The following is a 23,232-nucleotide window of genomic DNA, read 5'->3' as shown; positions in this document are numbered from 1 at the left end:
AATTTTCCTATCGTGCTCCTCTCCTGTGGAACAAATTGCCTGCTCATGTTCAGGGTGCAGGCTTAAAACGTATCTTTTTAGTCTGTCTTATAGTTGAGGGGCAGGAGTGGGTGGCTAGCATAGGCTATTGAGTCTCTGGTGGACTTAGTGGTCAGTGCTGTCACTGGATCATTATTGGCAGTGCTATATGAAACTGAACCAGTCATGGTCAGGTGTTGACTGTCTCAAGCCTGCTCACATGGCTGTGTTGGCCACTGCCTCCATATCCCTTAGCTATGCTGCCATAGCCTTATTCTGCCGGGGTTCTCTTTATCGCACGCAAGGACCTCTCTCTCCTGCTCTGCTTGACTAACTACCATCTGAATGCCCTAACAATGAAAAACCCTAACTTTCCTCTTCTCCCTGCTCTGGGCATCTGCCCGGAGCTCCTGCGCAACTTTCCTGAGCACCTCTTCCAGATCCGGAGCTCCAGCCGAAGACCAGCTGTGCACCCCCTCCTGCCACTGTTGATTCAGCTCTACAGTATGCACCAAGCCTGTCCCCTTGCCTGGCAGTGCCACCCATTGGTGTTCCTGCCATCTCTCTACATGACCGGAGTCATCTTTGCTTGGACTTAATTGGAATTGGACATTTACATACTGTAATACACAGTGCCAACCAGCGGCAGATGGGTTCCTCTGAGTCAGGTTCTGCTCAAGGTTTCTTCCTGTCATCAGCCAGGGAGTTTTTCCTTGCCACGGTCAGCCAAGGCATACACTTTAGGGCCAGCTCTCTGCAAGAGCTGCATTGTGACAAAGTCCCTTTTTTAAAAGCGCTATACAAATAAAAACTGATCGATTGTGTAGCCCCCTCCTCTATCCACCTGCCCTCATCTCAATGCTAGTTCATGTGACACGGGTGTCATTCATGATGGTTTTGAATGCATGTTGTCAGTTAGTCAGCCATATAATTTCCATGAAGGTGTACTGAGTGAATCTGCTTAAAAAAACAAAGCGAGATAAAACCGCAAATCTGGCTTAAATATGGATGACATTCATACACATTTTCGCTGTAGAAAAATATGCTCAAGGAAAGCAGTGCGCACTGCTGAGATGAGCTCTGCCCGTCACTATGCAGGGAATGCAGTAATTTGCTCATCCTTTCTGGATCTTTTCTTGGTTTTGACGGTTTGTCCGCAGACTGCACACTAAAATTGGTGATTCATTCAAGCTGTGTTTTTTTTTTTTTTGGGACGCCAGCACTGATTAATAGACCTAGCTAGCTCATCACATTTAGGATGTTTTATAAAGTCCTTCCACACGATGTGAGGGGAGCCATACTCAGAGAATTCACTAAATGAAAGTGTTGCTATGGTTTCAGTCAAGAGGACCCATCAAACCTACCTACCTCAACTTGTAGAAGGCTTATAAAATTGTAAAAGATTCAGAGGCACTTTGTCTATTAGTGCTGTAGTTTCTACCCATGTTCACTGGTGAGTGTGTTACATCAATACACATGTAATTTGGTACTTTAAAAGAAACTCAATTTGCCCATCACTGGCAATGTAACAACGGTTTACAATTCCCACTTATTCCATCTCGACTACTCCAGCATGAGTACTTGAGTATCCACCAATAGCCTCTTTAGACAAAAAAATAGCTATGCTTCAGCAAAACAAATCAAACTAACCATATGTGATGATAAACACATCCCTGTGACCAGCACAAGGGTCAGTTCAATCTCTCCAAATAGCGTCCTGCTCTAATCTCTGACGAGCAGACTTGAGTGTTTTCTTGTTCCCTTTGCTGTGATGACATTATGAGATCGGCAGCCGTAATTAATGAAGAATGTCAAATAAACAGAATGGTTACAGTTGCTTACATTCCTTGGCTTGGAGTTGGCCCGCGGCGCAGAGCCGGGGTGAGAGGGCCTCTGGGAGCACGCCGGTCCCCTTGAACATTACCTCATTCGGCAGATGAAGGAGCGCCTGGAGCCCATGCACATTCTCATGGAGGACTGCTGGCCCTCTTTCTTCACAGTGCCCGTCTTCAGATCCAGGATCCGGCCTGTAGGAACAGAGAGAGGTCAGAGAGGCGCGGGTCCCAGCGGAGTAAACACAGGCCTGGAACCGGCGTCGGAATCCACACATATTTTAATAGGTGCCTGACTGTGCATTCAAATAGACGGTGCAGGAGACAACAAATAACAGAGTAATATGTGACTGAATTTGTGCGGCTGAGACAAAATGGAAAAAGTGGTTCTGAAAATGCTTGGCGGTGGTTAACGATGGGAATTCAGATGCTGAAATATAGGTTCCATAAAATCAGCAGTCAGCATGCTTTAGAAATTAAATTTCTCAATTGATCAATTAGGGAATGATTCATACCGACAGACAGAGACAGTTAACGCGCCTGCTGTAATAACACGGTCAGTTATTATTGCTTTTTTTTTTTGCTTTCCAGAGGAAATGCCAGCAATTGCACAACATCAGTATGCATCGGTGTTGTATCAGTATGTACCTGAGGCTTTATGTTCCTTAAATGAGAATCATATGGAATCCCTTTTTTCCCCAGTCTCAGCAGATATAAAAACAATGTATCCACAAGGGAGCAACATTGTCAACCCAGAAGGAAGGCAGAACGTACATGTTTTCTCACTTTACAAAGGGGGAGAGGCCGGCTGTTCCTCACAATAAGGAATGGGGCATACAAAGTCCAAATGGACTGGAACAGCTTTCAGGTACGCAGTTTCATTGCAACCTTTCTTCATTTAATAAAAAAGTTCATGTATTCTGATCCATTGTGATTATTTGTCTGTACATGGAACATGAAACGACTATGAAAATATGGCAGAACCCTTATTCTCCATTATTCAGAATCCGTTGTTAACCTTCTAATTGCCCTTGAACGTGTAGTTATTATTGTACTAATTGGATCAGTGAATAATAGGGATGGGCATGGTTAACCAGTTAACCGAAATGGACACTTGACCGAAATGGCAAAGTCTTGAAAACCGGTTGAAAAAAACATTTGAATCCTGCATTAAAGAATCATATTTATATATTTTACATTTTTAAGACCGTTCTATATTTTGATTGGAGTCGGGTAGCCTACAGCAGTGGGGTCGTAGAGTAGAGCCAAATTAACATGATTGCGGAACCACCAACTCGAAAACGCAGCGAAGTAGGCTATGGCAAGCAACATTTTGCAATCTGTAAAAAATTCTGAGTAAATATGTCGCATCAAACTTCAAGAACTGCATGATATACTAATTCACAACAAAAGCACCATCACAAATCAAGATGAATGAAACTAGTGACCCTCTAAACGGAAGTTAAAGGCGGGTGTGACTCAACCGGAAAGAAATATATTGCACAACACGTCACTTGTATAATTACTAAGGACATGTTGCCTAATTTTGTGAATTTTCTTGAACCCATCAAATTGTTAGAGCCAGAATATACGATCGCGCAAGCCCATTACAGTGCAGGTTCAAAAGGAAAAGACACTTGTCAATGTCATGCCTTGTAAATATTTGGAGTTAGGAAATATTATCGGTGATACACTGCTATATGTCTTTTGTGCAACCATAAATTAATTGTAATTTTTCGCCGTGATTTTCCAGAAATAATGCCTGAATTGTGCAGTAATATATCTATTTACTGTGCTTATACTGACTTTTATTGTTTTGGCTTGTGTCCAGCCTATTGGGGCATGATTGTACAAGCCCATTATGGAAGTTCTGAAAATAGATTTTTAATCAGTCAATCGATTAAATGTTGCCAGTCAACCGAAAGATGAAAATACTCATTCCTAGTAAATAACACTTTATTCACTTTAACATGGGCACGAAAGATGATATTCTTTACTAATCATGAAATGCCAGAAAATATTTACTGCCCATGTTTCTTGCAAATCATATACAGTCAGGTCCATAAATATTGGGACATCGACACAATTCTCCTCTTTTTGGCTCTATACACCACCACTTGAAATGAAACGAACAAGATATGCTTTAACTGCAGACTTTCAGCTTTAATTTGAGGGTATTTACATCCAAATCAGGTGAACGGTGTAGGAATTACAACAGTTTGTATATGTGCCTCCCACTTTTTAAGGGACCAAAAGTATTGGGACAATTGGCTGCTGAGCTGTTCCATAGCCAGGTGTGTGTTACTCCCTCATTATCTCATTTACAAGGAGCAGATAAAAGGTCTAGATTTCATTTCAAGTGTGCTATTTGCATTTGGAATCTGTTGCTGTCAACTCTCAATATGAGATCCAAAGAGCTGTCACTATCAGTGAAGCAAGCCATCATTAGGCTGAAAAATCAAAACAAACCCATCAGAGAGATAGCAAAAACATTAGGTGTGGCCAAATCAACTGTTTGGAACATTCTTAAAAAGAAAGAACGGACCGGTGAGCTCAGCAACACCAAAAGACCCGGAAGACCACAGAAAACAACTGTGGTGGATGACAGAAGAATTATTTCCCTGGTGAAGAAAAACCCTTTCACAACAGTTGGCCAGATCAAGAACACTCTCCAGGTGGTAGGTGTATGTGTGTCAAAGTCAACAATCAAGAGAAGACTTCACCAGAGAGAATACAGAGGGTTCACCACAAGACGTAAACCATTGGTGAGCCTCAAAAACGGGAAGACCAGATTAGAGTTTGCCAACATCTAAAAAAGCCTTTACAGTTCTGGAACAACATCCTATGGACAGATGAGACAAAGATCAACTTGTACCAGAATGATGGGAAGAGAAGAGTATGGAGAAGGAAAGGGACTGCTCATGATCCAAAACATACCACCTCATCAGTGAAGAATGGTGGTGGTAGTGTCATGGCGTGGGCATGTATGGCTGCCAATGGAACTGGTTCCCATGTAATTACTGATGATGTGACTGCTGACAAAAGCAGCAGGATGAATTCTGAAGTGTTTCGGGCAATATTATCTGCTCATATTCAGCCAAATGCTTCAGAACTCATTGGACGGCGCTTCACAGTGCAGATGGACAATGGCCCGAAGCATACTGCGAAAGCAACCAAAGAGTTTTTTAAGGCAAAGAAGTGGAATGTTATGCAATGGCCAAGTCAATCACCTGACCTGAATCCGATTGAACATGCATTTCACTTGCTGAAGACAAAACTGAAGGGAAAATGCCCCAAGAACAAGCAGGAACTGAAGACAGTTGTAGTAGAAGCCTGGCAGAGCATCACCAGGGATGAAACCCAGCATCTGGTGATGTCTATGCGTTCCAGACAAAGGATTTGCAACCAAGTATTAAAAAGTGAAAGTTTGATTTATGATTGTTAGTTTGTCCCATTACTTTTGGTCCCTTAAAAGGTGGAATAGCTGCGCTGACGTTGTAACGCCATTGGCTGGGGCAATTACAACCAATTTTCAACCAATGAGCTTGAATTATTGTACAGTTAAACAATGTTTTGGTACAGAGTGTCAGGCCATTAACTGTATATTTTGAAGCCCGAATTTAAGGACCATAAACACAGGCAAAGGGTGAGTCGACATGTCAGAGAGACTTTTTCAATGATAGGAAGGGATTTACAATGGTCTAGTAACAATGTTTTAACACAAAAATCTTACCTGTTGTACCTTTAAATAATCAGGGAAGGGAATATTAAGGAATCACTTTAAACTGAATTTCAGGTGGAGGTATAGAACAGATAGAAATATACATTCTGATGGAGATGAGCCATTTACTTTCCCCTGAAATCAAGTTTGAAACGAGAAAAAAAAAAAAAAAAAAAAAACAATGGAGACAAGACCATCAGAATGACTTCAGTGGAAGAATGAAAATAAAATAGATTCTGTCAACTCAGCAGTAAGCAAGAATGGGCGGTTATATTTCTGAACAATAAAATAAAAGGTTGGGATTTATGTGATGAGGAAGAGAGCTTAAACAACAACATCCAAAACTTTCCACTCAGTTAAGAAAAGAGTCTTTTCCCTCCAGATTCTGAAAAGGTGTTAGTGGAAAAGAAATGTTCCAGTCACCCAAATTTTTCATCACAATAAACAAACCAGACATGGCAAGACAACAGTGCGCTTTAGCTCTTGTTGAAGAATTTGGTCACAATGTGAGAGGACGGCAATAATTATGATCTAAGCTCGTAGTCATGTCCGAAGAGAAATTATATTTGAGGTCGATCGCTAAAATGTGTGAATTGTGAGAAACGAAAGTGTTGACAGACGTCCTGGCGCCTATGACTCGGAGCAGATATCTTTTTTTGTTTTCCACTCTGCAGCACTGACTACCAATTTCCAGGATTGATTGTAAACCTATGGTGAAGCAGAAGCAGGCTTTTGGACAGGAAATAAGCTTTTTCTTATAGGGGTTGAAAAGGTTGACTCTAAATTGTGGAAATAGAACAGGCCTTTAAAAATCCGGTTGGATTTCCCACTTTCACAGTGAGGAGCTTTGAGGAAACCATAATATACAGTGCAGTCCATAAGAATTTGGACAGGGGTACAATTTCTCTTCTTTTTGCATTGTACTCCAGTGCAGACTAACACCGTTAATTATGAGGGTATTTGCATCAATATCGGGTGATCAATGTAGGAACTGCGTGCCTTTTTATTCATAGTCCTGCACCTGCACAATGCTCACTGGTATGATGAAACTGTCTTTAAAAGCTGTTTATAGAAGCCTAATAAGGTTGACACTGAGCACAGTGTACTACCAAAGCAATAAAAAGATTGGTCACACCCAACCTCATTAAAGCCATTTTTTCCGGTGGATGCACGCAAAAACACTTTTGTGCAACATTTCCCGTACTTTCCCCATTTGACGCAATTTTTTTTTTTTTATCTGACATGTTTTCCCACCGTCAAAAGGAAAGTGATTCCAAATCTGCTAACTTCCCGAACAGATGCTTCCCACATTTTGTTTAATGTCAGATGAGTAATATTTTCTCTTGTTTAGAACAAACTTAGCCTTGCAGGCTTTTTTGTTCCAAAATGTCCAGTGCGGGCTTGGACTGCGTTCACCGTGTTCTTCTTCTTCTGGTGTTCCCGAAACTGTACACAGCAGGGCTGCGTTTGCGTTGGACCCAGTTCCTGCTGGAGTCCCGCTAAGACGCAACATGGCCCAGCAGCAACAACAACACACGGAGCTGCCACTTCATCCACCAGCACCACCGTCAGCCACGACCTAGGGAGGGACGCGTCCGTGTTCCGATAAGACCACGGAAAGCGTTCCAAAGGGTTTTTATGGGAAAGCCATAGGAAATTAGTGTTGCTCATGCAGACGCAGGATGCTCAGACGGGGGGACAGCAACAGAAGTAGATCCAATGTAAATGGCTTCTCCTGATGGGCTGGCTCATGCCCTTAAGAAACCTAATTGTATCCTTAGCAAACAAGACATCTGACCTTCCCAGTACACATTCCTATGCCAGGAAAAAGGGCGTGTGGGTGACGCACAATGACAATAAGAGTGCGAGAAGAAGAGGGAGAATGTGAAAGGACGAAAGAATGGAAACGAATGGGAGAGGGGAGGCATGCGGGTCGTCTTCGCATGCGAGCACCACGGCCCCCCATTTGTGTCCACGTTTTCCATCTCTACAGGCAACCTTATTATTATCGTTCTTACTCTGACAGAACATAATAATTACACTATCGTCCTGAGGCAGAAAAACAAAAACAGCGAAAAATAATAATAATCTAACTGTCATTGCAGCATTGTTCCTTCACATGCGGGCAGAAAGCAAACCGTTTCATCTTTCAGATGCTGTTGTGTCGGTGCTTAGAAGAAACCCATATTTAGAGGGGATAAAAAAAACATTTTCTTTCTCTATAGCAAGTCATTTTCAATAGTCGATCATGACATAATGCCTTTTATAAATGCATTGGGTCTGATTAGATTTAGAACCTAGCTAAAACTCCATGGTATCAGAGGGAGAATAACAGAAACAAACTGAATCCTGTACAGTACAAAGACCCACAGTAGTAATGATAAAAAGCCGAGGCATTCATTGTGGAATTTGATGCAAAGATGGATCCACAAATATTAGTAATGTCCATAGTCCTATTCTTGACATGACAGTTCAATGAATTTCTCAACAATTCTCCGTGCAGTAGCCTTGAGAGTGATGTTATGAAGAAGTCAGATATGGTAGTAAAGCAGTAAGTCCTCTCTTTACACTTTATTTAAAACCTCTTTATAAGAAAAATTTATTTTGTGAAATATTCATAGCACAATGTGTATGTATCACTCAATTTTTAATCACTTAAGGTTACTGACCAATTATGAATTCAGCCTAGATTATGTAAAGTGCAAATACAGAGAACTGAATTAAAGACAATGCAAGAGCCCAGAAAACCGAGTGAATTTTTAATTTTCCCATTCAAATGTAAAATGCAGCCCACACAGATGCACAAAATAACAAAGGCTGACAAGCAGATATTTTCACAGGGACTTTCCTGAATTACAGTAGACACCAGCATGCAACTCTGATCTCATAGTCCCATGGTTCATTTGACTTTGAAGTTCTAGATGAACAGTGCAGTCCGTTAGTATTTGGACAGTGGTACAATTTCTGTTCTTTTAGCTCTGTACTCCAGCACATTGGACTTGAAATGAAACAATGAATGAGGTAAAAGTGCAGACTAACTCCTTTAATTTGAGGCCATTTACATCCATATTGGGTAATCCATGTAGGAACAGAACAGAAATTGTCCCATTGCCCAAATACTTACGGACTGCATTATACATTTAAACAGCCAGCGACTCAGTTAAAACTGTCACTCCAGAGAATCTGCAGAATTCTCTGCCTTACCATTCCAACCGTTCCACTCATTGTCACTCTACTATAAAAACAGCCCTCCAGTCATTCTCTGAGCAGACAGCCACACAGTGGATGTAATATTTCACCCCGAGAAGAGTAGGGACCAGACACCTGAGATGTAAAATCACTTTTAATCAATTATGCATGCCTGTCCAATCAGTAACGTTCTCTTGCCATTAGACATGACGCTGGATGAAAAGGACAGAGAAAAGAGCTTCATCCTTCATCTGCCTGTAAAAAAGGCTTATCAAAACCTGGTTGGGAAAATGTCAATCTGGACTTTCTTAAAGGCCAGGTTCGTGTTGTACTTTATAAAACAAGTCACTGAACTCACTTCCAATGTAATGTTCCATCTCAGCTCCTGTCCACTCAAAAAGGAATCCAATTGTGTTAATCGCCTAATCAAATTATACATGCTGTGACAATACCCTCCAGATATTACATTACTGAAAACGAGCAACTTGATAGCTATGTTTAACTACTGTCCACACCATTACCAGCACAGACAAACTGTAATTACACTGTGACATGAGTGTACATACACCTATTGGAACTGTCTCACATGGCCATGGCTAGTGAGCGGGTGGTAAAGAAGGCAGAACATTTACCTTTCAACTGATCATTGTGCTTGACTGGTTTATGTTTGTTCTGCTGTTTCAAGCGTTCCAGTTAGAATAATCTGTACGGCCAGTATTGCAATTCTGTTCTGTTAATCGTCTACTATGGTAGTTATTTTCACGTGTGGCTCAAGAGCATTTCGATTAGTCAATTTACGTGAAATCACGCAACTCAGCCACTGTGAACACAACATGTTTAAGATAGAAATGTAAATAGTCCTGTAACTGCCTATCTTGCAATCATTCAGGGGGAAGAACAACAAAGCCAAGTGAATGATTTCAGAAAATTGGGCCATTTTCACAGGCATTTTAACAGACTATGCTCAGATGAGCTGCTTCTTAGCTCTACACAAAGCAATAGAGAATGAAAAGGCAATCTATGCAAGGCTGCACTCTGAATGCGTTCCCTACACACTACAGAGAGCGCTGGATCAGTGGATTCAGGGGTAAAAAGAGAAGATGTTTTCAGACACTGGATTCTGAGCTGGTTACTTAGCAATGCGCAACGCTTGCATGACAGCGGTCAGTGACTTGGTGAGCAAGCAAGGAACGGTAATGTTATTCGTTTCTTTAGGGTTTTTTTGGTTTCAAACAAGGGTTTTCCTGGCTTGTTGTGTACTTACACTAATTATGTATCCATGATTAATAACCGACAAGCAATTAAACAGAAATTGGGTCTATTTTTGTTCACGTGAGCATGTTCTGCCAACCTTACATGTATAGATGAGCACAGCAGTGGTCACCATCTTGACCCCCCCCAAAATAAAAATAAAATAAAATTAATAAATACATACATTTAAATTAAAAATAGTCTGCAGTGACCAAGTAGTGTACATTGCTTGTACCCTACTTTTTGGGTTTGGGCATTGTGGGGAATATAGAGTGAACCATCATCAAATCACAGTCCTCGAGGTCTGAAAACTTCTGGTTTTCCTCCCTCCCTTTACCTGAGAGTCAGGTGTGAAGACAGTCTGGCCAATCAGCAGAACTAATTGCTCAGCTAATTACCAGGGAGAACAGAAAACCCAGGCTGGATTTGGATTTGAGGTCCAGATTTGATGATTTGCTGCTCTTTTCATCAGTTAACAGTTGACGATTAATCAACAGTTGATTACAGTTAACTCACTCACGGCTACCTGGTTTGGTCTTTGTTTAAGGTGAAAACAGAAACTAGCAGAGCTTATAGTTCTCCAGAGCCACAAATCCATGCGGTCAAAATAGTCCACACAATTTTGTAACACAAAAAAATGAAATAAAGCGACCATAAGATGCCATTAGAAATGGAATTAACTACCAATTGGCATGAATTATTCAGATAATGGCCTGCTCGGTCATTGTTGAGAAATTGAACAATGTTGAGAAACGAATAATTTGAAAGCTAAAATATATTACCCCTGACCAACAGGGAACCCTGCTTTTACAGCAAAATATGTATTCTCATGACACCATCAACTCATCTAATTACAGCTAGCCTAAGAACACATTTCTAATTCCATAGAAATGACTTAACTGCAATGTAGCCACATAAAACATTAATAGTCAGATCTCTAATAAGCTATGACAATTAAAGTCAAACTCTATATCTATATTTAAAAAATTCAACCAAAGCCGCTCACAGGAATGGAAAATCTTTTAAGATTGTTACAGATTTTTTTCCCCCCCTCCAATTCTTTTATTACATTTTCCACCACTGAACTGCTCCAAGTTCTGGTCAAAGGAGGATTGTGACAAGTCAATGCAGTGAGATAACTTCAGACAATATGGATGACAAGATTCCAGAGCAGTAAGTGTACTCTATAAATGCCAATACATAGCTGTATTTGTTCATGTTGTCTGAGATGCCCAGGCCCTGCACATCATTTTCCACTCTCACATTTGTGTAATAGGTCCCTCTAGTGGCAGCACTTGCAATCTACATAGGATTTCAACATCTGTAATGTTCAGTTTTCTTTGCAAAAAATCAGTCATCTGACATTCATGGACCATACAAAATGGAAACTATAGAATCAGGCAGCAGAACCACTCTATATGAAAACCCTACTAACTGTAACTGTCAAAGTGTCCCCTCACTACCTGCCACTGTTCTCACAGAACATTTCAAACTCGTGGGGAAAAAACTCAAAGTAAAAAGCTGACTTTGCGGTCTGGACATCCTTCACAGGGGACACATTGCCAAAAAGCTGGTATAGCACCATTCACAGTGTATTTGGCATAGGCCCGACAAAGCTCCTGGTTTGCACTGTGTATACTTATGTACAGATAAATTCTTATGGTTTCAAAACACTAAAACCTTTTGGAAATAGAAATTGGCATCATTGATTTGTTTAGACCCTTTACTAGACAGTTTACTGCATTCAGACTTTGGCAGATTATTTAATAGTTTATAGTTTATAGTTTAATAGTTTAGCTGCAAACAGCAACCCTGTTTCTACAGCAACTATGGAAACAGATGAGACTTTACTAAAAGTCTAAAACAGATGGGAATTTACTAAATTAAGCCCCCAAGGCCAAAACATTGCATTTTATGGCATTTGTTTTACCAGAAAGATGGAAAAAAAAAAAAAGGCGCATTAGCACAATAACATGAATGGTACTCAAGAGTGGACTTGACAATTGTCAGTGAGATAGGGTTATAGAGGAGTAAGAGTCTGTTTTGTGAGACTGCAAATGCAAAGTGTGCTTTTAACCAAACAAACAGAAATTTGGGCTGCAAAAAAGGATGGAAAACATTTGGAGCCCTGTGATCAGCAGTGGCGTGTCACTGTTGATCCACCAGCCATCACCGTGCCTATTTCTAACCACTTCTGGATGCGTTCCAGTAAACACAAAACCACTTACCTGAAAGAGTCCTCCATGGAGCCCCTCCCACTTCTGCCCAGCCACCCACAATAGTTATCAGAGGTACCCTAACACATACTCACACCCGTACACTTGTATGTGAATTCCCTGAGGTGCCACAGCCCCTAAAGCACCCGAATTAAAGCAGACCTGCACCCCTGACACAGCCCTGCACGCAGTACCTGTCATGGAGTTCTCTGAGGTGCTGAGCTGCTCCCTCAGCTTGTCCACGTCGTCCGGGTGGACCTGCTCGTACAGCGTGCTCCCGAACCACTCCTGCTGCGGATGGTTGAGCACGGGGGTCACCGAGTCCGACACGTAGATCACCCGGCCCGTCTCCGCCGCCACCACAAACAGGAAGCCGTCCGCCGCCTCCAGAATCAGGTGCTTCAGCTCCTGCCGAACGCACGGGGGACACCGTGAGGAGGAGCCAACGCATGCACACAGAAACCACCCTCAGTCTAAAAACCGTCCAGTTCAGGAACGAGCAGCTTATCGGTTGATTATCGTCCTTTGTTTATGGTCCGTCATTGGTCGTTTTGGCTCATTTTTCCCCAAAGGTGCTTTGGCAACTCAAAACCCTCCAAGATGTTAAGATTTATCTAGACAAAACACATATAGGAAGTCCATGCCAAAGCATGAGATGAACAAATATTTTGCTAAATAGAAACAGGGGGAATAGCATTGAATAACCTGAGTGAAAGGAAACACACCCTCTAGTGGCCTTCATGAGACGTGCTCTAATCTCAGACTGACATGAGACAGCAGAAGCTGGTGCCCACCTGCTCGGTCAGAAAGGAGGGCTTGTAGGCCCCGTCGGTGGAGGTGTTTCCCGTGCCCCTCATGGACTTCATGTGCGACACGGCCATGCGCAGGATGGTCAGCTTGTCAGGCTTGCGGGCCAGGGCGCTGCAGGTGGGCACCATGTCCGACAGCTCCGTGATGTACTGGGTCATCTTGTTCCTGCGGCGCCGCTCGATCTCGCTGTGGTTCTCTCTGGACGGCGAGAGTGAGTGAGATGATCAATGAGCTCGGAGACTGGGGTGTAACGAGGACAATCCCAAAGGTTCAACACCGACACCAGAGGGCGCCAAGCGGCCTTCTGCGACTGAGCCAAACGCCCACCGACAGCCGGGCACTGACTGTTTACTTTATTGATTTTCTGCCACTTAGAAATCTTCAAAGACATTACAATGTGGTTTTTTTGGGGGGGGTTTTTTCCTCTAAGTTTTTAAGTACAAAAGACTTTGTTTTGCTTCTCTGGATTGTGCTTTCTGAGAATATAAAGAGAAAGTGCACTCATTAAAATATATATACAGTGTACCAATTCACAAATTGACTGCAATGCACACTGGATCTGCTTTTATAGTCAATTTGGAAAGTTTGCTTTTGAACACTCCCAACTGCACATTATATCAGCACAGAGGAGCAGTACATTATGCTGGTTAGACAAGTAATGCCTGCAATATATCTGCAATGAAATATGTCACTTTTCAGTATGCGTATATACACCGTTTATAGGTGAACAGCAGAATAGAAATTTCACCTAGAATGTGTGATACAGTTTTGACTAATACCGTACAGCTCATGGTTGACAACAGAAAACATTTACTAATAAGATGCAACTGCAACTCAATTAAATTCAGAAACTTTTCAGATTATCGTGATGAAAACAGGAGTTGTACTGTATTAGGGAAACTGCACAACACTCCTCAGCACTTGTATAAAAATACCATACTTCTTGTATGGTGGGAATAGAAGAGGAGTGTACTGTCGTGTGTCAAACACTGGACGGGGCGGCTAACGTTTTTCAACACAGAGACTGCACAGCACTACTGATAAAAAATCTAATGAATCGTTGAAGTGGCTGTATCCTCTTGTCATGACCTCCATAATGTTTGGATCAGAGATGTTTGCCTTGTTTTGGTTCTGTACTCCAAACTTTTAGATGTATAATCAAGCAATTCACATGAATTGGAACACAACTCAATCAAGAGAATACAGTAGCTGACAAAATGCAAGCTTCTTGAACCCTGTGCGTCAATAGCCTATGTACTGCCCTTAATTACAAGATTCTAGAGTTAAAGAATATTTTGACTTCAGGCATAATAATTGTAAATATCTTCAGTTTTAGGTGTTTAAGAATGTGTAGCCTTCGTTTTTGCATACACCGCCACTTTAAGGGAAGGCGCACAGCTCTTGGTTAACAAAGGCCGTCGTCAATTAGCAAGTTGGTAACCACCTGCGTAGTACCACTTAAGCCCAATAGTGGTCGTTTGGTTTGGTGAGGTCAGGTTACGCAAAGAAACCCAGGGCAAGTTAAACTCCCTAGGCATACCCTCAAGGTCTTGATTCTAGGCCTCCTATTGCCTGTGGAGTCAACAAGAGGACCAGAGTTATACCAATGTTGCGATAAGAAAAAACAGTCAGAGACATAGGCCAAAGCTAAGGCTTACCAAAATCAACCTTTCGGAACATCGTATAGAAGTAGCACTGTGGTGAGCTCAATAATCGCGAAGGGCTTGGTGCAGTGGATAACTAAATAATTTTCACCATAATGAAGGAGAAACTCCCCAACACCTGTCCGACAGATCAGAAACACTCTTCAGGAGGCAGGTGCAGATGTGTCTGCATGACCTCTTTCACTTACGTAACATTGATTAGAAATCTAAAATTGTTGAGTAAATTAAGAAAAAAAGGTCTTTATCCCAAACATTATGGAGCTCACTGTATATGACAGACAAATATTCAGGAACAGAAAGGAGGGTCATAAAAAGAGGTACATAAAACCTTCAATAAGCACTACGTAAAACCAGATTATTGTGCTTTATCTGATTAGTGTGCATTAATGTGCTTATGTCAGCTTCACGATTGAGTACTTACTTTTCTGACTTTCAATATGGTGATAATGTCACTTATGACAAGGTGACAGAACTCACTGCTCAAATGTCTGATGCTAAATAAGATTATATATACAGGAATATTTATGCACTTCTTAGGAAAGCTTAACACAGTTCATTTGTAGGCCCATTCGAATAGCATCAGCAGTGACAAGTAATCGCTTCCCATTTATTTCTGCCTGACAGGGACCATGGGGCCCAGGTATACTTGAGGCCACACTGTGCTGGATGCATTGTACAGGTCACACATGGCCATGAGTGTGTGGGTGCCCACGGTATCACAGAGGCTGGGCTGAATACAGCACTCAGCAGCACACTGACAGCCACAGGCACCTTTAAAAGGCCAAGCTGTTGGGATGAGGTCAATTTCATCGTCCAACACTGATACCTGAACACATACACTATAAAATAATTAAAAGTATTATTTACTTTTATAAAGTAAGTCCCAAATAACTGTTCCACTACAGTGCAGTCCATGCACATGTAACTGCATGCGAAAACCTTGTATGTATTTTAAAATTCTGATTCAGTTCCGCCTTTCTCCAGCAGAGGGCCCTGTCTCCTTGTTAATAGTCAAAGCTCAAGTAATACCAATTCAGCATAAAATGGATACAGATTCATTCAAGAGAACATTAATAAAAGCATAAATAAAACATGAGACTGATGGACAGAGAATGAATCTAGTGAGAGGTATGCCAAACAGAAATTCAAGTGAAAAACGAAATAACTACTAAAAAAAAGGCTCAGCGTATGTAGAACAAAAACAGCGTGGTGATAAAACTGCACGTTTTTGCATCAGGCTCTCTGAAAATGTCAATACTGACTCTAGACAAGTACATTCATGAATATATTAGCAGCTATATCAAAATAACACATCAAACTAGACTAGACATCAAAGCCACCTTCCTTACCAAGCATTTCAGTGACAGGCCTGCATGGATAACACACTGGGCTGTGATTTGTTAGCCTCACCTTGAAAATTTGCTGGGTCCTTCTCCATCTTCGTCATCAAAGTCCATTCTGCGACACAAAAAAAAAAAGCTCTTGTCAGTCATTTAAGGACATATCCCCACCCACATCAGTATGTGGTCGGAACTTCCTCCTCCAGAAGTCATGTGGCATGTATGCGTTCTCTGAAGTAATATCATTACCATATTGTAAGTCATAATATTGTGTGATCCAAGAGAAATTGCCATTTTATAGCAGAAAATATTTTTTCTGTTTTAGCCAGAGAAATCTTCAGCACTTGCATTCAAATTATGCGTGACATGAGAAGGAGCATGTTGACGCAGAGCTCACATCCGTGTGTGGACCAACAAAGACTTCTCTCAGAAAAGAGGAAGCTACCCATCCTGTTCACAGCCATTCCATCTGTAAGGCCACTGGACGCTCCCTTACCCACCCCTTCAGCCATGAGACAAAACTATTCAATATGGCTGACAGTGTCCAGGAAAACATTTGTACAAGAACAAAATGGGAGATGCTCATTGTCATGTATTAGTCTCAGTGGAAAGGTCTTTTATAAAAAATATTATTTTCAAAATGACGGGATATTTCTGTGTAAATCACAGAACTGAAACAGATGTGACATCAGCAATTCCGTGCGGCATCATAAATCTTTTCCATCTGGAGACTTTTAATGGGAAACAAAACTAAATGAGACGAGAAAAGCCCCAGAATGTCTTCTTCACTAGTGCTTTAATGTTCTGGAAATTACAGTCTGCGATATAAATAACAATATAATGTTGTCAAAGGCTGACAGGTTTCTTAACTGCTGAGGAAACCATAAAACTAGCTTATATGGCTTGCCAGCATGTTAACATGGCATATGATCAATATTTTTTTATAGCAATATCTATACTGGATGGCCTGAGAAACAGGAGGCCAACTGATCTCTTCTACCACAGATGAAATGGCTGCTATATAATTTCCCCCTGAAACATGCTGGTGAAATTAGATTCAATAAAGGACGTCTTCAATAGACTTCCTCAGAAATTATACACCAGAAGACAGCTTGGTTAGCTTTTCAATCTCTTAATACAATAGAGTTTACTGGAATGGATTTTAGGAATGCTAGCTGAGGGAAGTGAATATTTTCCAAGAGCAAGGACTGTTCGTAATGGAAGCGGGTCGGTGGGTGGATGGGTGGTGTCAAAAAAATGAATAAATAAGTAAATAAAAACAAACATAAAGTTCCCCTTTATCCATTATCATATCGATTCTGCAGAAGAAACATATAGATAATTTTTTGGTGGGTCCCTGGGTGTCGCAGCACAACAGAACATGGCCACACTGCGACCACACAGAGGGGAACAGAGTGGAGCTCCAGTGGAATGTGTCCCAGCTTAGGCTTTAACCCTGTGAAAATCCCCTGCAGGTGTGGAAACCATGAGGGGCCTGCCTGCACTGAGCTGCCCACACAAAGGGACAACCGGACACTCTAACCAGAGAACGTGTGCAGGTATCTTAGGAGTGACCAGTTAACATGTCCAATTCAACAGACCATGAAAATAACAATTCCCAGAAATTTACTGAAAATAGCTAAAATGTCCAGAATGAAAACTAATGCCAGGAACATTTCTCAGTTGGATGCAGCCCCTGCTAATGCCAGGAACATTTCTCAGTTGGATGCACGCCCTGGTAAACGGCACATAGGGGGTTAATATTTAACCGCTTTCTACACCTATCCAATCACTTTCCCCGAGTTCTCTCGCATCATTTCCTTTAACTGCGTTCTACCCTGAGTCGCTACACACAACTTATTTATGCATCTGCAAAATATTAAACTATGTTTTTTAACATGAAGCAAGAGGAACAGCAGTACAAAGATACACCAGTTCTAAACATTTCAAGGCGGAAGAGCAGTCAAAAACAAACTGCAGTAGTGTGGCTGATCACATCAAATCAATCACCTCTCGTTATTACTAATATTAATTAAAAAGCAAACAAGGTAATTTACATATCTATTGGAACAAACCTGTATAAATTATTTGTGAAATGCACTAAATAAGTCAAATATAATTGGCCTGGAATGAAAATAAGTCAGTAATGAGTGCTCACTTTGACATTAGTTAACATTAATCAAAGCGTTGTTTTCAAAGTAATGAAGAACGCCGACTCATCAGCCAGGAGGCTGAGCGTTGTGATTACACAATTTCATTTTTCATGCATGATGGATATTAATTGACTAGGGCCGGTAACGTCCTACTTTCCTGCATGCCCACACACAAGCAATGACATGCTAAAGTGGCTGCTGACACTCTAAATAGGGCTGCAGGGAGTGGGACACAGCTGGGCCGAATGCCGTATGCAATATCCACCATTCCCACTACAGTCACGCTTAGAGTGGGAGGCCCAGTGCATTGTGGGCGAGAGCAGTGGTAACAGATTGCACCACTTTCACAAGAAATTTCCCACAACGTGACCTCAGACGACATCCTTTAGTCTTTTGTCATAAGGTTCCTGTGTGTGTGTGTGTGTGTGTGTGTGTGTGTGTGTGTGTGTGTGTGAGCGTGCGTGAGCGTGAGTGTGTGTGTGTGTGTGTGTGTGTGTGTGTGTGTGTGTGTGTGTGTGTGTGTGCATAAACAGATACTCTCATTACCACAGGAAAGGAGGTGAAATGTGAAAGCTTACCCGCCGGATCTCCTCTTGCCCCCGCGGCCTGGCATGGAAGCAGCCATGCGCACCTGCCCAGCCCCCACCACGGCTCCAGGCATCGCCACGGGCCCAGGGAGGTCCGAGCCCATCTCTGCATCGCAAGAAAACAACAACATTAGTGTCACTCTCCCTTCTGCAAGGGAGTCAACAAACCTCAGCTTCTGTGCCCATGTGCTTTAAACGGGCACATCAATATTTCATATTGTGTGCATTCCCAATGCAAGGAAAACAAAAGAAAAAGAAAAAGAACCATTCTTTTATTGATGAACCACATTCCTTCACAGGAGGTTCAGTCAGGACAATGGGTGCTATGTTTTACATACATGTCTTGCCTAATCCAGCTTTGCCAAGAGATTTTTATTTGCACATTTATAAACTTTTGGAACAACTTTATAAACTTTTTTGTGAAATATGACTTTCAAATATAGATTCCACAACAAATTTGTCATAGTCTAAAGATGCCTCAATAAATCAGTAATTCAGTTAGAAAATAAATCTCTAAAAATAGAATTTCTTAATCATTGAACTAAACTACTTGGCAGGACACATAAATTGTTTTAGCGATATATTAACCAATGAAGTATGCATTATAAAACGCAACTTCCCATCTTGGTTTGCAGTAAGGGATAATGGACCATTAAACACATTTCATTCTTCAGTATTTTGAAACCATTTCAGTTGTACACTGAAGTGCATAGGCCCACATATACTGTATTTTTGTGGCTGGCCTGCAAAAACAACAGAATTAATCATCACTGCATTTATTTTTTTATAAATGTGCGGTAGCATAACTGATGGGAAGATCAAAGGTTAAGCACACGATTCAAACCACCAAGGAATTTTTCTCCTTGGCAATGATTTCCCTGTCAGAGGACTCCACGACTGTCCTTACTCTTTAAACAAACTTTCACGCTTCTCTGTCTTTCTTGTGTCTCCAGGCAGTTAATCATTCTATCTGGACGCAAAAAAAGTATGTAGGCCTAAACTCCACAGGAGCCACCCTCTCAGGCCCAAGGCACAGAGCACTTTTATTATGATGACTACAAGTACTAACAGTGACTGAAAGTGTGTATTGGGGAGCAGAAAAAACAAATTAGGGGCAGATCCTTGAGAATGTCCCACGTAAAAAAAAAAAAGAAAAAAAAAGAAAAAAAAACCCCCACAAAATAAATGACGCAAGTTCAAACTCAAGTGCACTTTGCAAATTTGTACAATCACCTTGAGCCAATTGAGTTTGAACTTGCGTCAACAAACCAGGCAGCATATATAGTTTACATGGTTGAGATATTTCTTAAAATGCAATATGGTCTATATTGCATTTTAAGAAATATCTCAACCATGTAAACTATATAGTACTTTACACATAATGCAAGGAAATAGAAGCCTATGCACTTCCACACAGAACATGACATGCACAACAGACAACAAACCAGGCAGCAGACACTCCTTAAAGGACAATGAGTTATTGGTAACGCATACACACACCATTATGGGCCCTGAGCCAATCCTTTAAGAGTAATGGCCCATTTCCAGTATGTCACAGTATGTTTGTGTTTATTGAGCTATTCTTTTTCAGCAGTTGACCAATTTTCAGTAATTACACTGAGTCGACTTTTAAGGGGTGACAGAATACATTTCCCATAATTGGCAAAAAATGTGGGTATTTCCTGAATTCATTATTTCATTTGGAAAATGTTCATTACAAAGTGTGTAAACACCCATTGTAAATGCCAATGTAAAAATAAATACAGAGTGATCAGCTGATTGTAGGAGTTGGTGGTGTAAAATCTGCATGTTTGAAAGCAGCAACAATGAAGACTATGAACACACACTATTCTCTGCAGTGGAGGTCACCACAGAATATAGGCTAGGCCTATCTCAGGGCCTGCATCACTGACATCCACATAAATGGCTGCTGGAATTTACAGTTGTTGGAAATGTACAAATTCAATTATGTTCACAAGAATACCAATGTGCCTTGGTATAGCTTTCCCCTTTTGGAAAGAACATTCTGGTTTTCACAACTAACCACACAATGAAACATGTTACACAATTATCCATTGACATACAACACATACTCTGTAGCCCATTTTAAATATCCATAATGAACAGAAATATGCACATTTTGGCTGGCAGTTGATAAATGAGCAACAGCATTTTCACAACATGGTAGTAATGCAGTTTTTACTCAGCAGCAGATAATGTGTCATGTTATAAAGCAGGCAATAAAGGAGTTATTTTCCTGGTGCTTTTAATGTGCTACACCAGCATTCAGATTCCTGCTCTTAAGTACAGACAGACCTGAGAAAGCAGAGTTGAGTGTCCTTCAGCTGGTGAATCTTCCGACACCCTTGGTCTTGCATTCTTAAGTATGTTCAACAACTTTGTATGCAGCCCAGGCAGTAATAACACAGACATTATTTATTTTCCTTAATTTATATTCAGCACATTTGCAACTGATATGACAAGGAGATCCTGGGTTGTCAGAGATTCTGTGAGAGAGCAGTGATATTGGCTTATTAGAGCATGACCTTTTTTGCAATTAAAATAAGGGTATCAGATTATTTTGCATTAGACTACATTTTTAGCAAAGTAAGGTCACTGAAGTTTGACAAAAGCTTGTGTTAAAATGAACTCAAAGAAATCCTTCTAAATTCCTGCCAGAATATTTGCAGCATGCTTGTCTCATATGGAAAGACATCTTGTTGTTCCTTTGGGCCATTTTCAAATGTGTACCGTCTTTCAAAACCGTTTGGAAAGTAGGTTAAATTAAAATGAAAACCTGTCACAAACACTGGAAACCAAGCCAAATTATTTTCTGTTCCAAATAAACACGTTTATATTAGGCTACTGTCAGACAGGCCTCGAGGGTACATTTTCACTTCTCTCCTACCTCGGAACTCCAGCATCAGTATACTTCTTCAAAGAACTAAATTTGAATGCCTAAAAACAAACCAATCCCCAATTTACCGTTTTCATTTCCAACCTATCTGGGCATGCAATGTTGTTCGTTTCTGACTTGATAACGACAATACACACGAGTTAAACATGTTCACTTGGGTGAAAAACATACTTCTCTCTATATTTGCCCATTTTATTTTACGAGTAAAACGTCAAAGCTAACCAACTGTGGGACTAGTGTTGAAGCGTTCCAATATAAATAATGGCTCACTTTCTCGGAATCAACAGGCAGAGGAAGTATCCGACATAGTAACGGCACAAACATAAACAGAAACAAAAACGTCAGGTTTGGACAGTTTGTAACAAGCAAACATCCAGACAGTCTTTCGACGGGAAAATAAACCTTTGTATTTTAAGGACGCCAATCAAGGGAATCAAAGCACGTACTCGACGCTAGGCTACTTCTTGGTGGATAATAATGTAGCCTACACTAAAAAAAAAACCAAATTTACATCGGCTATAACGCGGTGTAAACTGCTACGAGCGTCAAATGTGTTACATTTACAGACACTGACAGTTATTCATAAAACAGATAAGTCTCATTCATCCAAAGACCCCGTAACAGCTTTAGAAGTACGGTCTCTGTTTATATTTGTAACTTGCTAACGTTAGCTAACTAGCTACAGTGTAGATGGCTAAGTGGGGGAAGGGGATGCTGAGACTGACGTCGGGATAAGCACTGAGGCTTAGTTTGTTGTTGTAATGAAAAATAGCTATTCGCATAGGGTATTATACCTTAAACAAGTGACAAAACGTGGAGTAGTGTCTTATCGAGCAAAATAACAAGAAATCGCACTTACCCGACGGATTAACAGCGGCGGGTGTTGCCATGTTGAGTCGAGGGGAAAATGAAGAAACGAAAATGACGCACAATACAGGACGCCCCGGGGAAAGACAATCCGCTGTAGGGTTCGCACGCGAGCACGGCACAGCTGCTCAGAACTTCATGTGCACTACCCCGTTTTCCAAGGAAAAATATATCAGAACCCAACCTTTACTAATAGCGTAAGGGCCCGTGCCAGCGAAAGAAACAATTCGTTCTTTCAAATTGCAAAATGCAAGATGTCTGAAAGCTAACACCGCGAGACTTCCTTTGAATTAATTTATACAGTATTGCTTCAAAGTTATAACGTCAACAACTATGAAATAACCACAGTTTAACAAGTTATTGAAATGGTGATGATTATTGATCAGCGTAGCCTATGCATGGCCCACTGTTGCATAAGTCAAACAAGCATCGTATTTAGTGTATTTGTTGTATTTACTTATTTTCTTTATTTGTCGTGTAGTAAATTAAAAGCAAAATAATTTTAACAATTCTTCACATCTCAACAGACTAATTGTCAAATCACGACACGGCTCGCCAGCAAAGTATAGCCCACTTATGTAAATCCTTCGTGACCGAATTGCAGCTTACGTACAGTAGCCTATTATTCAATGCAGTGAGTAGGCTGTCGAGCTATTGATTTTGATGA

General features: G+C 41.0%; 1 protein-coding gene across 3 annotated transcripts in view; it reads right to left on the bottom strand.

The window, feature by feature from the left end:
• arnt2 (aryl-hydrocarbon receptor nuclear translocator 2) overlaps positions 1–22,832 on the bottom strand; it is a 47,223-nt gene extending 24,391 nt beyond the window's left edge. For 2 of the 3 annotated variants that reach the window (XM_061244652.1, XM_061244651.1), the window contains exons 1-6: positions 22,558–22,830; positions 18,773–18,887; positions 16,112–16,159; positions 13,022–13,235; positions 12,422–12,635; positions 1,943–2,045 (exon numbers count right to left, since the gene is read on the bottom strand). In XM_061244652.1, the coding sequence (XP_061100636.1) occupies positions 1,943–2,045; positions 12,422–12,635; positions 13,022–13,235; positions 16,112–16,159; positions 18,773–18,887; positions 22,558–22,588 (725 nt within the window). In that variant the 5' untranslated portion in view covers positions 22,589–22,830. Of the gene's footprint in view, positions 1–1,942; positions 2,046–12,421; positions 12,636–13,021; positions 13,236–16,111; positions 16,160–18,772; positions 18,888–22,557 lie in introns of all 3 variants that reach the window. The other variant, XM_061244653.1, reaches the window with a different exon arrangement.
• Between the last annotated feature and the right edge of the window lie 400 nt (positions 22,833–23,232).

This window comes from Conger conger, chromosome 6, assembly GCF_963514075.1.
Source record: "Conger conger chromosome 6, fConCon1.1, whole genome shotgun sequence".
In the NCBI taxonomy this organism is placed as follows: Eukaryota; Metazoa; Chordata; class Actinopteri; order Anguilliformes; family Congridae; genus Conger; species Conger conger.
Note: the sequence above shows the minus strand (reverse complement) of the source record. Positions and strands in the feature narration are given on the sequence as shown.